This window comes from Eucalyptus grandis, chromosome 11 (genome assembly GCF_016545825.1).
Source record: "Eucalyptus grandis isolate ANBG69807.140 chromosome 11, ASM1654582v1, whole genome shotgun sequence".
NCBI classification, from domain to species: domain Eukaryota; kingdom Viridiplantae; phylum Streptophyta; class Magnoliopsida; order Myrtales; family Myrtaceae; genus Eucalyptus; species Eucalyptus grandis.
Window position 1 is genome coordinate 32,897,463 of NC_052622.1, and position 17,857 is coordinate 32,915,319.

Here is a 17,857-nt window from a genome sequence, read left to right on the forward strand (position 1 = left end):
ATGAAGTTAAAGGAGATAAGAAAGACAAATAATGGGAGAGAATGAATCTAAAAACGGTTGAGTTTATCCAGCAATAGATTGATGATGGTGTGTTTTATCATGTTGCTAAAAAAACAAAGGTGGACACTTTGTGAAAGAAATTACAAGATCTCTATGAGAGGGGAACTCCACAAAATAAAGCTCTTTTAGTTAAATAACTTGTGAATTTGAGATACAAGGGAGGAATAACATGTTGGAACACTTAAATTTTTTTCAAGATATTGTAAATCAATTGACAAATATTGAGATTCACCTTGATGATGAATTGCAATAATGTTTATTGCTCGGTATTCTTCCCAATAGTCCAGACACCTTGGTTGTGGCATTAAACAAATAAGTGGGTGTATAAGTTGAAGATGGAAGAGAGTAGTTTGTAATTACGATATAAGGCTCAGCTTGTTGTGAAGAGCTTTCATCAAAAGAAGGGGATTGACTTTGAAGATATTTTTTTTTTACTAATTGTGAAGATGTCTTCTATTCGAGTTGTTTTTGGGTTCGCCGCTAGTTTGAATTTAGAAATTGAATAATTTGATGTAAAGACAGCTTTTATTCATGGAGACCTAAAATAAGAAATATATATGGAGTAATTGGAGGGTTTTGAAGTTGAAGACAAGGATCACCTTGTACGTAGATTAAGGAAAAACTTATACGGTCTCAAGCAAGCGCCAAGGTAATGGTACATGAAGTTTGAATCATTCATGGAAGGACATGGATTTGGTAACTAATTCCGATTCTTGTGTCTTTATGAAAAGATTTTCGGATAATGATTTTTTTATTCTCCTATTTATATGAATATGTCAATTGTTGGGTATGGTGCTAAGAAAATCAAGAGCTTGAAAAATGAGTTCAGTAAAACTTTTGCAATGAAAGACCTAGGTCCGGCTAAGCAAATTCTAGGGATGAGAATTACTCATGATAGGAAGAAGAAGAAACTTCGGCTATCTCAAGAGAGGTACATTGAAAAGATGCTTGAAAGATTCAACATGAATACATATAAATCGATAAGTACTTAACTTGTAGGCAATTCAAAGTTGAGTAGTAATGAGTGTCCTTTAAGTGAGAAAGAGAAGGAAGAGATGATGGATACCTTATACATCGGTCGTGGATAGTTTGATGTATGCCATGGTTTATATAAGACCTAATATTAGTCATGCAATTGGTGTTGTGAGTAGGTTTCTCTCAAATCTAGATAAGAAGTATTGGACCGCTTATGTTATAGGCACTTCTACACTTTGCTTATGTTATGGAAATGCGAAGTCTGAGTTGAGTGGCTATTTGGATGCGGACTATGCCGAAATCGGGTTATATGATGAGCTTTGCAGGGGGAGTTGTTTCATGGTAATCGAGATGGCAAAAATATATTGCTTTGTCTATAACTGAAGTGGAGTACACTACCATTACCGAAGGAGGTAAAGAATGCATTGTTGGGCTTGAAGTAAGAGAAGTTTGTTCTATATTGTGATAACATGAGTGCTATCTATCTTAGTAAAAATCTGGTGTTGCAGTTAAGATCAAAGCATGAAGTATCATTAAATCTGAAAGAAGTTAGAAGAGTAGCTCTTCCTACTTGAGAAAGTCCACACAACCAAGGTGTTACCCATGATAAAACTCGATTCTTGTAGAAGGAAAACGAGCATGATGGATCTTCCCACAAGAGGTGGAGGGGGAGATTTGTTAGCTGGGCCCACCTATTGTGGGGCCTAGACGACATTAAACAAAAGAACAAAAATGAAGAAAAGTAAAAGAAAAAGGTAGGCTTCGTGCGAGATGTGTGCCCAAGAGAGGAGTAAAAAATTGAGTCCCTCTCACCCGAGAGTATTAAAGAAATAAGGGAGAAAGAAGAAGCGGGCTGCAATTTTGTGGTCCTCATTCAAAGTCCAAACATTGACGGAATCGGCTCAAATTTAAGTATATTGTTAATGAGACCAAGGGCTGTGAATTAATGATTTTCTCTTGTTGAGAACTGCCTCCGAATTCTCTGATTGTGGTTAGGGGTTTTCTAGCATCATTTATGTTTATCCACCTTTATGGTCAGAAAATGAGTTTGTATTATTGATATTGAGCCTCTAGTGTGTGACTAGAGAAGACTACTTTGTGTATTCTATTATTCTTAGTGATTAGTAGAAGTTTTTGGGTGGTCCATGCTTTTTCCCGCATTGGGTTTCCGCATTAAATTCTTGGTGTTATTGTTGGCTTTATTTCCACATCAATTTTGCGTTATATTGCTTATTCCGAGGTTATATTAGCTAGTTGTTGTTGGGTTTAAGTTGATCTAGGTCGGTTTAGTTTTGGAGAAGAAATTGATCCTAGATTGGATTTGACTTGTGGTGAATTGTTGTCTCAGATTGCCTCAATAGAATGTATGATGGAATGTTCAGGTGAAAGGGGAAGAGAAAGTCTGTAATGCGTAAGTCTGACGGAAAATATTTATAAATATAGATATCATCTGACTAGGTATTATCTTTCGGAGGCGCAGGTTGTTTGTGCTACCCCACCCAACCAATTATTTTGGTGATTATAATACTCTACATCATGGCCCAAGACGGTGTGGTCTTTCTCCTCTCTCTCTATATATCGCACGGCCAGCGTGACTAGAGTTCACACAGTACAGTTCATCACTGAGGGGTCGAGACATAACTAGGGCATCTTGTGTTGAGCCGTGAAATTCTCAAATATTTCCTTCAGTTGAGCTGCCACCCTTGATTTCCTGAGAAGTAGAGAGAGGGCAATGGCCATTTTCTCGACCGATAATCCCTGGGCTTTTGCTTTTGGCCTCCTAGGTATATAGTTTTAGCTAGACATGATCTAACTTGTAATCTCACTTAGTATCTTCATCAAACTAGAGTCAACATGCGCATTATAAGTTGTGCCACCACTAATCCCCATCTCATCAAGATATTGATTCCCTCGTAAGGCCATGGACTGATTCATTTGTCGTTTTTTTTTTTTTTTTTTAATTCTTTGTTCCAGGTAATCTCATATCTTTCATGGTCTTTTTGGCCCCAGTGTAAGTTCATCCTCTTGATCGTTCATCCTCTTGATCGACTTTTTGTTTAGCTTAACAGAAGGGCCTGGAAGTATGAACATGAACGAATGATTAATAGGTTCTTGCAATCTTTTTTTTTTTTTTTTTTTTTTTTTTTGTTTATGTTGGCAGACCAACATTTTATGGGGTATGCAAGAGGAAGTCTACCGAAGGGTTTCAATCAGTTCCGTACGTGGTTTCTTTGCTCAGCGCCATGCTCTGGCTATACTACGCCTCCATCAACTCTGAATCCAATGATTTCCTTCTCGTCACTGTCAACTCAGTGGGATGTGTCATAGAGACCATCTACGTTGCTCTCTACCTTGCTTATGCTCCTAAAAAAGCTAAGGTACATAGTTACCTATCCGATCACGTACATATGATACCGTCACAATTCATACCCGATCGATATGTAACAGGGTACGCTGTTAAAGAGGGTTTTTTTTTTTTTTTTAATGATAAATGCTTGCATGACTGCATGCAGATTTTTACAGCGAAGCTGATGGTGATGGGCTTTGGAGGGTTTTGTTCCTTTATTCTCTTGTCCCGCTTCTTAACAGAGGGATCAACCAGGGTCCAACTTCTTGGGTGGCTTTGTGTTGGATTCTCCGTCATCGTTTTTGCAGCTCCTTTAAGTGTTATGGTGAATGATTGGAGTAACTCTTGATTTCTTAATTTATACTTTTCCCTAGTTATACTTTTCATCATGCACAATTCCACCGAGTTATGTGAGACAAGTTTTGCATGATGCTTATTTTCGACGAATATTGTGCAGAGAATGGTGATACGAACCAAAAGCGTAGAGTTCATGCCCTTCTCTCTCTCATTTTTCCTCACTCTTAGTGCTGTAACTTGGCTCCTCTACGGTATATTCCTCAAGGACATCCACATTGCGGTATGCACCGACTTTCAGCAAATACTAAAATTTATGCTAAAAAGAGTTTTCTATTGTCCAAAGAAAAAAGTTTGTTGCGGAGACTATGGTTTAGGTATCACTTTATTTTCTGATACACATTCAATAACGTAAGTGTGATCATTTATGTAGGTTCCAAACGTATTGGGGTTTATCCTTGGCGTGCTTCAGATGGGACTGTATTTGATATACAGGAAGAGGAATATAATGGTTTTGGAAAAACCCGATTATTTAGGTGGTGCAAAGCCGATTGCCAATACTCAAAGTTGCAGTATCGCCTCTAACGACAACGTCATCCATGTTGATGAGGTCAAAGAGAGGAAAGAGGATGTACACGAGGGTGAGAAAAGCTCTGAAGCTTCTGACAATGAACAAGTGGCGAATAGTTCATGTGAAGTTTGACACGGGTTAAGTCGCCACAAATGCCTCCACTGTCCTCTTTTGAGTAGCTAGTTAAGCTAATTTAGTTCTTTCTTGTTCATTGTAAATGCACGCGTCGTAACTTTATACGCAATTGGTGATTAAGAGCGCGTGCATAAGTGCTCCGGATTTGCAATGTTTCGTCTAGCAATAAAAATCATTCTGGTCTCGTTCCTCTCGTGAATGAACTCATTCTACTATCTCTTTGATCCATATTTTGGAAAACGAAATATATCTAGGTCGCTCTGTCGATGGTAAGTTTGCCTTGATCCACCTATGAGATCATGATTCGCAACTTGAATCAAAACCAGCTATCAAAGATGCGGGAAATGATTGCATGACGGTCTTTAATTTCTGTTACTTTAAGGAAAAGTACCAAAAAAGTTATAAGCCTATATTGCATTGACACCAATTTAATCCTAAACTTTTTAATTGAACTAATTCAGTCATAAACCTTTTCATATTGGTATCAATTTAGTTTATCCATATGACTGACCGACACTAATGTGGATACCAGCCAGTAGCCAGATACTAACCTGATATTTTTAAAATAAATCTTTTGATTTTTTATTAATTTTTCTCTTTCCTTTTTCTTTTCTTTTTTCTTCTTCTTCCTCCTTGGACTTTCCTTGTAGTGGCTGGCGAGCCTTCGACAAGGCTTGCAAGGCTCGCCAACCATTGGGCGAGAATCGCGAAGTCTTCATTGGCCAATGGCAAGGGTCGAGACTATCATCGAATGCTTGTCGGCCACTGCAAGGAAAGTCCAAGGAGGAAGAAGAGAGAAAAGAAAAGGAAAAAGAAAAAAATTAATAAAAAATTTGAAAAAAAAAGATTAAAAAATTGCCATGTTTGTGTCCAGCCACTAGTTGGAGTTCATGATAGCGTTGGCCGGTCAAAATTGATTGGATTGATTGAATTTGTACTAATGCGAAAATATTTAAGATTAAATTGGTCAAATTGAAATGTTTGGGACCAAATTGGTCCAAATGTAATAGATTTATGACTTTTTTGGTACTTTTCTCATAATAATAACAATATATTCTAGACAAAAAATTAAATAATAAATAATTATAAATTATTATGGGGCTCAATTTTTAAAAAATTTGTGACTCATAATAAATTATTATTATCACAAGGGTTAATACCCTAAAAAACCCCAAAGCTGGTATACCCGTGATAAATTTACCTTAAATTATTTTTTGATCACCAAAAACCCCAAACTGGTACATATGTGATAGATCTACCCTCTATTAGCTTCCGTTTGATTTTTCCGTTAATTTTGCTGATGTGGTTGCTGACGTGACAAGCCATGTGGAAATTCATAAGTTTAATACCATTAAAAACCCCAAACTGGTATATTTATGACAAATTTACCCCAAACTAGTATATTTATGACAAATTTACCCCAAGCTGATATATTTACGACAAATTTACTCTAAATTAATTTTTTCGATCATAAAAAACCTAAATTGGTACACTTGCGGCACATTTACTATCTTTCAATTTTCCCAAATTTGACTGAGTTGTAATGTCCAATCAATTTTATTTTCCGGATTACTCTAACATTGCCTCCATATTATTAATACTTGATTTTTTTTATTGGAATCATTAATAGAAAACTATTCAAAGGCTACCAAATGTGCACTTCATTCTTGTGCCGGGAAGATGCCCATTAACTAAAAGAACAGATCGCTTGTGCACATATACAAAAGAATCACACTCAAAGCATACCTGAAATTAGTGACAAACATAAGTGATTTTGGTTCCGGCATTTCAACGAGCATGTGATGTACGAGTCACTCATACCATTCACATGCAAGTTCCATGTTAAAATTTTGACACACTTACGATTCAAGGTAGGAAAGACTACATAACGCTAATAAGGACATGGACTAACACGAATGACCAGCAAAGCAAGAGTAATATGTAAGTGTACAAACAGATTGCGGACAAGTAGTAAACCATGTGGGGCTGAGACATATAAATATAAAGCCAAGTTTGTCACAAACCAAAAACGAGTGAAGCAACCACAATATGTGCACTTCTTTTGTATATGTGTGCAAGCGATCTGTCCATCTTTTAGTTAATGGCCATCCTCTCGGCACAAGAATAAAGTGCACATTTGGTATTCTTTGAATATTTTCTAATAATAATTCCAATAAAAAGAAAAAAATAAGTAGTAATGATATGGAGGCAATGTTAGAGTAATCTGGAAAATAAAATTGATTGGACATCATAACTCAGTCAAATTTGAGAAAATTGAAAGATGGTAAATGTGCCGCACGTGTACCAATTTAGGTTTTTTATGATCGAAAAAATTAATTTAGAGTAAATTTGTCGTAAATATATCAGCCTGGGGTAAATTTGTTATAAATATACTAGTTTGGGGTAAATTTGTCATAAATATACTAGTTTGGGGTTTTTAATGATATTAAACTTATGAATTTTCACATGGCTTGCCACGTCAGTAAAATTAACGGAAAAATCGAACGGAAGTTAACGGAGGGTAGATCTGTCACATATGTACCGGTTTGAGGTTTTTGGTGGTCAAAAAAATAGTTTGGAGTAAATTTGTTATAGGTGTACAAATTTGGGGTTTTTTTAGGTTATTATACTAGCAATAGTCCAAAGATTATTATACTAGCAAAATCTTAAAGATGCCCGTCGTGATCTACCTCCCTTAAAAGCAGAGAAGCCCACTCTTTGGAAGGCTAATAATCAATCATATCATCGTTGGTGTCATTTAGTGAGCAACGTTTCAATAAAAGCGATCTAACGAATTAATTGATGGCATTATTAACTGCCAAGATGGCCTTAAATAACATATCTAGCACCATTTAGTGCACATGAGCCGCCAAAAGTATTTTACGACACCACTTGTGACGATATCTGACTGAAATGGGCGGCATTTCTAAATGATGGGAAAAGATCTTGGAAATGTGTAATTTACTGAAGGAAGTGCTCGACTTGAGCTCGATCGGGTAATAGAGTTTTACCAAGCTCCACTTGAGCTTAAAGAAACTCGATCTTTTAGAGCTTCATAAAGCTTGTCTTCCTTGGATTTTCATATTGTGGATATACTACGTGACCGTGAGCATCTCTATATTTGATTTTATCACAATCATAACTGCAAGCTTGAGCTTGACTCAATAGGAGATTTGAGTAGCTCGAGCTCGATTCTAGATCAAATAAGTTGATTTGATCGAGTAATGTATCATCAAACCAAGGCCGAGCTAAGTACTCATAAGTAACTTGACTCGGTTTATAGTGACGAACACAAGAGGCTTGGGGATGATTGCTTTCTTGCCTGGGCGATAGTTTCTTCCACCCTCAGCAGAGAAAACTTTCTGCAATCAAATTTCTTTTCGGTGGTTTAAGAAGATGGACATTTTGACGAAGTTCGTACGTAGGAAAACCCAGTTTGTATTGAAGTCTTTTCTCATAGAACTAATGCGGAGATTTGCTTCGGAAATGATCCAATTAGCGCACAACAAGAAAGCAACGCATTATCGGCAACTAAAAGGAAAAGGAAAAGACCCAAAACTAAGCAACGCATTATGTTCACGAGGCGAGCAGCAATGAATTTCATTATAAATCAAACAATACAACTGATATTACAACTATACTCGGGTCACTTGAACACTTTTAGTATTTTCCAGGCCCCAAATTACACCCAATGTCTCACACAGCACTTAGTCTCATAATTTCTTGCGAAATAATTTTTTAATCAGACAAAGGAATTAAACATAAATACTTTAATATAATTCAGGAATAAGTTTCGTTGCACGAATGATAAGAAGGCCCACTGCCAAGCACCCTGCACTTATGGACGTTCCTTACTGTTAGACCAACCGTGACATTTAGAAAAAGTAGTGCTTCAAGGACTTTCACATCAACAACGGTGCTTCTTTAAAATTGCCACTACCATATGTTTCTGAAATATGTTTGCAAAGAGATGATGGCCAGTGGCAGAATTCAAAAACAAAAGAAATTTATATGAGATAAAGTCAACTCACGTCTAATACAGACTTTCCACTTCAAATCTTTTTGGGAAAAAGCCACCAAAAACCCCAAACTTTCCCTCGAGTGACAGATTTACCCCGAACTTTATTTTGTGACGCGAAAAATCCCGAAGTTTACTAACTGTGACACATTTACCCCATTAAGGGTATTTTTGTCTTATTCTTTCTGTTTTTTCTTTTTATTTTTTATTTTTTTATCTTTTTCTTCTTCTCTCTTCCCTCCGCCGGCCGGCCATGGCGGAGCGGGCGGAGGAAGTCGGCGTCCGGCAAGGGCTGCCCTCGCTAGCGTCGGGAGAGGGTCGCCCTCGCCGGCGTCGGGCGAGGGTCGCCCTCGCCGGCGTCGGGCGAGGAGGCCCTTGATTGGGTTGGCGAGGGCCTCCCTCGCCCGACGTCGGCAAGGGTGCCCTCGCCGGATCCGGCGAGGGTGTGCTCGGCCGGCGTCGGGCGAGGGTGCCCTCGCCGGATCGGGCGAGGGAGGCCCTCGTCGACGTCAACGAGGGTGCCCTCACTGGACCTCGCCGAGACGCCGACAAGGGCCGCCCTCGCCGGCATCGAGCGAGGGTGCCCTCGCCCGATGTTGACGAGGGCTGCCCTTGCCTGCGTTGAGCGAGGGGTGCCCTCGCCGGTGTCGGGCTCGCACGACGTTGACGAGGGCCGCCCTCGCTTGCGTTGAGCGAGGGTGCCCTCGCCAGATCCGGGAGGGAGGCCCTCGCCCGACGCCGACGAGGTGCCCTCGCCGGCGTCGGGGGCGGGTGCCCTCGCCGGCGTCGGGGAGGGGTGCCTTTGCCGGCGTCGGGCGAGGGGTGCCCTTGCCAGATCGGGCGAGGGAGGCCCTCGCCGGACGCCGGCTTAAGAAGAAGAAGAAAAAAAAAAAAAAAAAAGTTTTTAAAAGTAAAAATACCAAAATGCCCTTATGATTTAGGGTAAATATGTAACACAAATGAAAGTTTAGGATTTTTTGTATCACAAATAAAAGTTTAGGGTAAATGTGTCACGGTTAGCAAACTTCGGAGTTTTTCACGTCACAAAATAAAGTTCGGGATAAATCTGTCACTCGAGGGAAAGTTTGGGGTTTTTGGTGGCTTTTTCCCAATCTTTTTGATTGACTTAAGCTTCGGGAATCTGACGTCAGCAAGAACTAATTTGTTGACCGAGTCCAACCTGAAGAAGGAATATTCCAACCTGAAGAAGGAATAAAATATGCTATTCATCTCCACGCCAATATGGACACAATTTCCGTATTTTGTGTTGCTCGATTTCGGACATTTTTAACATGATAATTCATCTCGGGCCTGCTTGATTCGCGGGCTCAAACTCGAAACATATATATTAATATAAGTAAATAAGGATATGAAAAAATTTGAACTCAAACTTTCTTATTTTGATACTATTTGAAATTTTGTGAGATCATTACTAACTATTCTTAAAACTCAAATTGTAAGACAAATAATGCGATTTAGTATTTAAATATTTTAACATATGGAAATTGATATTAGGTTACTTGATTGATCAAAACTTGGTTTGAGAAAAGTGATCCAACATCCGCTTGATTTTGTGCATCTGATTCAAGATTATCTCGAATTGTTGCAACTCGGCCTTACCACCAAGACCAATGACCCACGAATTAAGCTCATGTGATCATACAAATTCCAAGATCGATCGGGGCACCCATTCAACATTAATCACCTATCCATATATTATCAATTCTCCAAATAATTAGAACGCAATCGCAAAGGTCAGACGATAATGGTGGCCCATTTACGCACTCCATTTCACGGCGTCCCAGCACTTATTTTCGGACCGCACGTCTCTTTTGCTCAAGGAGATGTTTGATATTATATGGGACTTATGCTCTATACTCTCATACCGTTTTCCTATTCAATCGAATATGAATCCCAAGACTCATTAGTTTCCCTCTCTTATCATTTTTCCTTCATTTCTAAGAAGCGCTTTGTTAAAGGCCTATCGCTTTTGACACGGGAGAGTGCATGATTCCAAAGTACAAATGGATGGTCCTTCCCCGAACTTTATTTCATGTCGAATTGCAATGTTTGACCAGCGTTAACTGATAGATAACATCAAGATGTTGTTGTTCTGGAAAAGATGTCCTAGTAATGGATTTGTGGCAAGTGTATTACTCCAATCATTGATGCACCTCGCACCCACGGTTGTTAAAAAATTAAAACACTTTTCCGCAATCGACGACTCCTCCACTAATTTGGACAATGATACAACTCCTAATCAGAACATTCACTCAAGCACCTGCAACCAGGGGAAAATTTTGAGAATAAATTTGGAATAGAATTAAGGAGTGTAAAAAATTTACCTCTTTATTCTTGGGAATGATTTTTGAAGTAAACCAACTCAAATTTCTTTCTTTTCATTTCTCTTCTTGTTTTCTTCTTATTCTTCTTCTTTCATTGTTGCCACCGTTAGCCACCATTGCTGCCATTTGTCACCGCCAGTTGCTGGTGATCGATTAGGTGAGATCTGACGAGCTCACTGGAGGCTTGCCTAGCCATGGGCAAGGCTGAGCTTGGCTAGTGGCCAATTGAGCATCGCCTGGGCCTCCCTTGGCCACCTTGAGCCTCACCTAGCTATTGGTGAGGCTTAGCCCAGAAGGCGTGGCCTCGTCGAGGGCCGGTAACCCTCTAGCAAGGTCATTAGCCCTTGTCTGGCTGGTCGCCAATCATCCCAAGGCGGGCAATTGGCTAAAGGTTGAAGAAGAAGAGAAAAAAGAAGAAGGAAAAACGTAATAAAATTATTAACATATTAAAAGAATATGGTTTGAATTAGAAATTTTGAAAATAGTGCCAAATGCAATTTTATTCCGGAAAGAGAAATTTTGGATAGTTATGAAACGCCTTCAAATACTTAGAAATTATCCATTGGAATAGAATAAAAAATGATCATTCTACTTAGAAATTGTTTCCGAGAATAGAACGGTTACTAAACACATCCTAAAAGATCCTAAATCTATTACACTTTGGTTAGTTCAATTTTAAACATTTAACTTTTACAAATTAAATTCTAAACTTTTTGACAATTTTCTAATCGAGTCTATTTGGCAATTTCAACTAGAAATTGCTAACGTTAATGTCTATCATTTTATATGGTATTGCTAAAACTGATGTGAATTATTTTTATAATTTAAAAATGAATCATTATTTTATTTTCCTTTTTTCTTTGCCTTTTTGTCTTGGTTGGAGAGGTTTACTAGCAACCCTTATCGGTTGTGAAGGCTCTCACGAGATTTGGGTAAGGATCGCCTTGCCTATAGCTTATAGGCTATGAAAGCCCTTGCCCATATATATTGAGGGCCACTTGTAGTCTGCCTAGCTGTAATGGCCTTACCTAGGGCCTTCACAATGCCACCAACAATGGCCCTTGCCTAGTATGGGCAAGGCCTTTGTGGCGACCCTATAGAAAAAGAAGAAGAAAAAAGACAAGACAAAGAGGAAAATAAAAGATATAGTAAAATTCAAAAATTACAAAAGTTGACGTTAATTATTTTTATAATTAAAAAAATGAATTTTATTTTTATTTTCCTTTTTTTTTTGTCTTTTTATCTTTGTTGGAGGGTTTAGTAGCAACCCTTGTCGATTGCGCGCTCTCACCGAATTTGGGCAAGGATTGCCTTGCCTGCGGCCAGTAGTATTGTGAAGGCCCTCACCCACGTTTGGTGAGGGCCACCCTAGTTAGCCTTGTTGCAATGGCCTTACTTAGGGCCTTCACAATGCCACTAGCAAGCCTTTGTGGCGACCCTGTAGGAAAAAAAGAAAAGAAAAAGAAGACAGAGGAAAGGAAAAATATCTAAAAGTAAAATTCAAAATTCATATGCAAGGGCTACAGAACATGATTAACAAAAGTTGTCCACGTCAATATGGCAATGCCAAGTAGGACAACCAAGGTCCATATCAGCGAATTCCAGCCAAAATTGGTCGAATAGATTCAATTGGTAAATTATAAAAAGTTTTAGATTGAATAGACTAGAACATTGGAGAATTACCAAAAAAATCATAAATTTATTGTGATAATGCCAATTCAATCATAAATATATTTTCTTGACTAATTGAGTTCAAACATTTTGTAACTGTACCAACTCAGTCCATTTGACCAAAATTTGATCGGACAGTGCTGAGGTGGACATCAACCAATGCCGACATGGATACCTTTTTAACAATATTTTATTTTTAAAATTTTTTATTAATTTTTTTTTCTCTCTCTCTCTTTTTCCCCTCCATCCTCCTTCCTAAGGCTGAATGTTGACTAGTGGCAAGGCTCACCTCATTGTCGCTAGGCAAGGGTGAACTTCCCCAGCCACTAGCAATGTAAAGTTTTTGCACTAAACCACCTTCAATCTGAAGATACTAAATATTAGTTGAAACTTAAATTGGAGGTCAAGTATCATGTGTACTTGCCTCATCACGAATACGACTTATTAATAGTATATAATAGGACATTCTAGATAATTTTTACTCAAGGGAATGAACTCAGCAGCAGAAATAGTACTCGATGGCACTACTGGTAGCAGAAGAAATAGTCACCAGACACGGATTAGAACTCTAAAGACTTAAGATATATCCAAAGGAAATGCACATCACAGAAAGAAACTATATGACCTCTTTAAGTCACTCCATAAAAAGATGTACATGATACGGTGTGACAATATTACAAATGATGAACAAAATGTCGCAACACAGCAGCATGCTTAGAGAAGTACCACCGCCCTTGCTGTAAATGTAAGAGAGCCCCTCTTCCATTTAGGCAATTGACCCCCCAAACAGCATTGCAGCTAATAGGAACTTACATTAGTAAAGGTTCCAAAAGCACACTATTCAATATGACACTCAGCTGCTGCCTGAAAAGATCTGCTTTTGATGCGTTTCTGGCAAATATAAGGAGTCCGGAGACAAGGTGATCTAGTTGGTGAACAGCATGCATTTTGATATCAAGGAGGACGTAAGAAATCCATAATGTGGATGTGACACCAGATATAGGTCAAAGGAGAGAAAAAAGGGTTAATGATGGGCGTCAAGAATCACAAGGGAACAGAATATGCCCACTCCGATTTCGATAGAGCCAAGAATGCATTATGCATGTGAGCTAGGGGTGCCAGCCCATGCTCTGCCTGAAGGATGCCGACCACAGTGTTTTTACGATAATTACCACGCGGATGCACCTATAAACAAGTTGAAATTTCTATAAACATAGATCCTATAAGGCTAAAAGAGCTAGCCAGGCCAAGCAAGGCTGTAAAAATGTTATTGTCTGAATCTCATCAGTGATTTTAGAGCACTCACGCAAAATCCACACGAAATCGTTCTTTTGTTACACGTTTAAAATGAGGAAAAACATAATTGAATTGTTCCTTGCTAGAATAGATGCCGGCTTACAAACAGTCGCCACATCCGGTTCTTTCTGTAGGATGGAGACACCATGGTTCATCTCAGGAGGCTCATGCCTACAACCTTATCAAGATTAACTAAAATTCAAAGATAAAACTTCTGGAAAAAAACTGAAGAAAGAACAAGAAGCCTGAAGAAACAAGAAGGTAAAGAAAGGGAATCTAGGCAAAAGAAACTGATGCAGCCAAAGGGATATATCATCGATAGATTAGACTCATGAAAAGAAACATTTCATAAAGCTCAAACCAACCTGTGTACAAAGTGGCTTATTTTTTCAGACGGTTTTACAATGTAAGAGACAGGAACTACCCTCCCCTCGACTTGTATCCGTCCACATTCAACAGCACTGATCTACAGGTTATGACTGGGCATGGTTAAAAGTCATGGTCACACGCAGAACTAAACATTCGTTATGCAATGAAGAAAATGCTTACATAATACTCATAAGGTCTGCCTTAGAACTCGTGGGCAAATAAATCCACAATGGTTTTGCCAGCCCAGCGGCTCTTGACCTATAATACATCATAACTGATAACAAGAAAACTAGCCAAATTGAGAGCTCAAGATTGAAGCGAAAAAGGGCCTAACGAAGGTCTTGATCAGATAAAAGTTTGATCACAAGCAAAGTATGCAAACCACTCCACAAGAAAGACGAGATAGTGGCGACTCACATGAGAGATGTGGATGTTCCTTTTTATCGCTTTGAGGTAAGCGGGAGCTACAGTAGCAGGAACAATGCGACATCGTTCCAGCGTTCTGTCCCGTCTGTCCGTCCGACCCTATTCTAATCTGATTTTTGGTCTCCATTTCATGTCGTTTGGTGACTCGCCAACAAACAGAGACCTATCTTCCGAACCAAAAGCAGTCGCATTTCGGTCGTTAGCTTCACCAACTTGCCAAGGTATGACATGTTTCTTTGAGCTACTCCTGCCATTCAATACGTTTAAACTCAACACTATCTTCACTTTCTTTCGCATGCCATATCTTTGATCTCCGTTTCCACGGGTTCATCAAGTCCCGGTTTTACATCTTCCTGCTTGCTTGCTCTCACCATCGGCTCGACTTCCTTTCGCTGATTCAGATGGAATAATCCACTAAGGTTCCTTGTTGAACTGAGGCAAAGCAGGGAGACGGGCACACGGGAGTGATCAAGAAGAAGAAGAAGACGGAAATGCGGGAAGAGGAATTGGTGGAGGTAAATTTCAGATTGTTGGATGGACGGACATAGAGTACTCAACGGTGTCCACCATCGATATGTTGAAGCAGAGAGTTGTCTCCGATTGGCCCGAAGGTGTCCTCCGCCTACTTCCTATGTTCGTTTTAGTATGTGATTTGTGCTGGATAACCTTATAATCCGATATCTTCATCTTGTTCAGATATGGTCTATAAGATTGGTGATATAGTTCAAAACAGCTTAGCAGGGTCATACGTGTTGGCTGTCAAAGTGGCTTCCCAGGATAGGCGTAGCTAGAAAATTGAACATGTAGGAGGAGAATACGAAGATTTGTGTACCTTATTAGGAATCCATCGTTCTTTATGTGGAATGATGATGATCCAACAGTAATCCGAGCCTTTAACGCTGAAGATCTTCTCCTCTATTACCCTCGGTTTCTGGCTCGATGAGACCACCACTCACGATTTGCCTTATGTGAGGTGAGAGAGACTTCATGGAAGAATGAGGGCTAGAGGAGGGACCTTAGCGCTATTTATAGAGTTTTGGATGGGCCCTCTCATCACGGGCTGGGCCCAACTTGGCCCATACAATGCCAGGCCCATATTTGACCATTAAGAAAACCTTATGCCTTACCTTATTAGACCAACGCCGTAAAACGGTAATTACAATCTCAATTAATGTAGCCCATATAAAAAAAAAAAAAACTCTTATATTCTCCCACTTAGGCTATATTAATTGAAACTGTACTATATGTGTGCACCTTTATGTTGGTTTAGTGGCAATTCTTAATAGTTAATCCTATCCCATAAATTTTCCAATACCGAATCATGGTGGTAACTACATGTATTTATACAGAGCCTTTCATGGTCACAAATGCTTTCAACTTTATTGATATGGATTCAATATGGTTGTGTGGCAAACGGATAACACTTCATAAGGAGTAATACCTTATGCGTTATCCCCCTTAAACGGATAACACTTCATAAGGAGTAATACCTTATGCGTTATCCCCCTTGTCGATCACCATTCTCTTACCTTAAGTGTCACAGAAAACCGGATGTGGCACTAAAGAATATCCTTATGGTTCTAATGAACTCGCATATGTCTTATCTTTATGGTTAACATTTCTTTATATGTAATCAAGACATATGTTCAAGGCTAATCACCAGATGCCCCCAGCCTTCACTTAAGGTTTACACAATACCTTGATATTTTCATTACATATAATCAATTCAATACGGTGATCACACATTCATGAACACTTTATTGAATGTGCAACATATATAAGCTTTATTAGAGCAGAATAAAAAACAGCTCCCACTAAATAACAGCATCCAATGATGCTCCTTACCCCATGTTTGCGACATGTTGTTCAAGTACACAAGGGCGAAAATCTTTAATTAATGGGTCTACAACCACATCATTTGTGGAATTATGCTCTACCGTAGTGTCACCATTATGTATTGTTTCTTTATGGTCATAAACCTAACCGTCATAAATCTAGACCCCTCGAGACCCTTATGGTTGTTGACAAACAACACTGAAGAGTTATTGTCTTGATACAGCCGTATGGATCTATTCATAATATCAAATATAATCAACTCCTTAATGAGGTTCCGAAGTCAAATATCTTGAGTAGCAGCTAAAATGTATGTTATAAACTCCATTTATATGGTAGAGAATAACATAAATTTCTGTTTAACACATTTTCATAATACCGCACCTTCTGCTAATACAAAGATATATTACATTATCAACTTCTTGTTATCCTTATAGCTAGTTAAATCTACATTCGAATATCCTACTAGCTTTGGATCCTGAACATATTTGTCAGTATATAGTTTTCTCGTTCTTTTCAGAATCTCAAAACCTCATAGGCAGCATTCCAGTGATCATGTCCTAGACTTGATCGATATCTGCCAAAAAATCTTATCACAAAAGCAATATGTAGTCTAGTGCAGACTTAAGCACGTATGACATTTCTAAGTGCACTAGCATAAAGTGTATCATTCATTTGGATTTTCCCAAAATTTAAACAAGGACAATGCTAGATATTCAATCTATCAGCCCTAACAACAGCAGCAACTCTAGGTTTATTGAATATTTTCAAAATACAATCAACATATGCAATCTAATATAAATCTAATCTGCGCCAAAAATGATCTCTATAGATCTCAATGCCAAGGTCAAAAGGTACTTGACCAGGGTCTTTTAAGTCAAAACTCCTCGATAATATTTATTTTATCTTATGCAGTAATCCATTATTGCTATCGCAAGTAAGTTATCACTTACATGAAATTTGAGAAAACTAAAATTTCTCCCATTGACCTTGTAGTATATACACTGATCTACTTTATTCTCAGCAAAACTGAATGAAGTGATAACACTATGAAACTTCAAGCATCGTCTGATCTATAGACTCTCTTAAGGCCATAAGGATTTTTCAGTTTACACACAAGCTTACCTGAATCATCCGTTGCAAAACCTTTGGGTTATTCCACATAGACTTCTTTATCAAGGTATTCTTTGAGAAACACAACGACAATCATATATCTAATGTAACTCCATATACAAATGAGCCAGCAATACCATTTTCACTCTGAAATGGTCTTTAGAAAAGACTAAACTTCTCTTTGAGTGAAACCTTTTATTAGTAATTTGAGTTGAAACTTCTTAATATTTCCCTCGAAATTTCTCTTAGTCTCATACACCCATTTGCAGCAGATGAGCTTGTGACCCTCAACCAATTCAATAGGCTCCCAAACACTATTACATTTTATAAATTGCATCCCGTCTTTTCATTATGTCTAACCACAGATCAGATTGAGGATAAGAAACAACAGTTGCACATACAAG

At 38.6% G+C, this 17,857-nt stretch overlaps 1 protein-coding gene and 1 pseudogene across 1 annotated transcript; one reads left to right on the forward strand and one right to left on the reverse strand.

Annotated features, from left to right (window-relative positions):
- The first annotated feature begins 2,767 nt into the window (after positions 1-2,767).
- On the forward strand, positions 2,768-4,379 carry LOC104427778 (bidirectional sugar transporter SWEET12). Its single transcript, XM_010040819.1, has 6 exons — positions 2,768-2,819; positions 3,010-3,046; positions 3,197-3,413; positions 3,549-3,707; positions 3,840-3,959; positions 4,110-4,379. The coding sequence occupies exons 1-6, from the start codon at positions 2,768-2,770 to the stop codon at positions 4,377-4,379; spliced, it is 855 nt and encodes a 284-aa protein (XP_010039121.1).
- A 6,290-nt stretch (positions 4,380-10,669) lies between these two features.
- Positions 10,670-17,857, reverse strand: part of LOC108956023 — a 29,562-nt pseudogene continuing 22,374 nt past the window's right edge.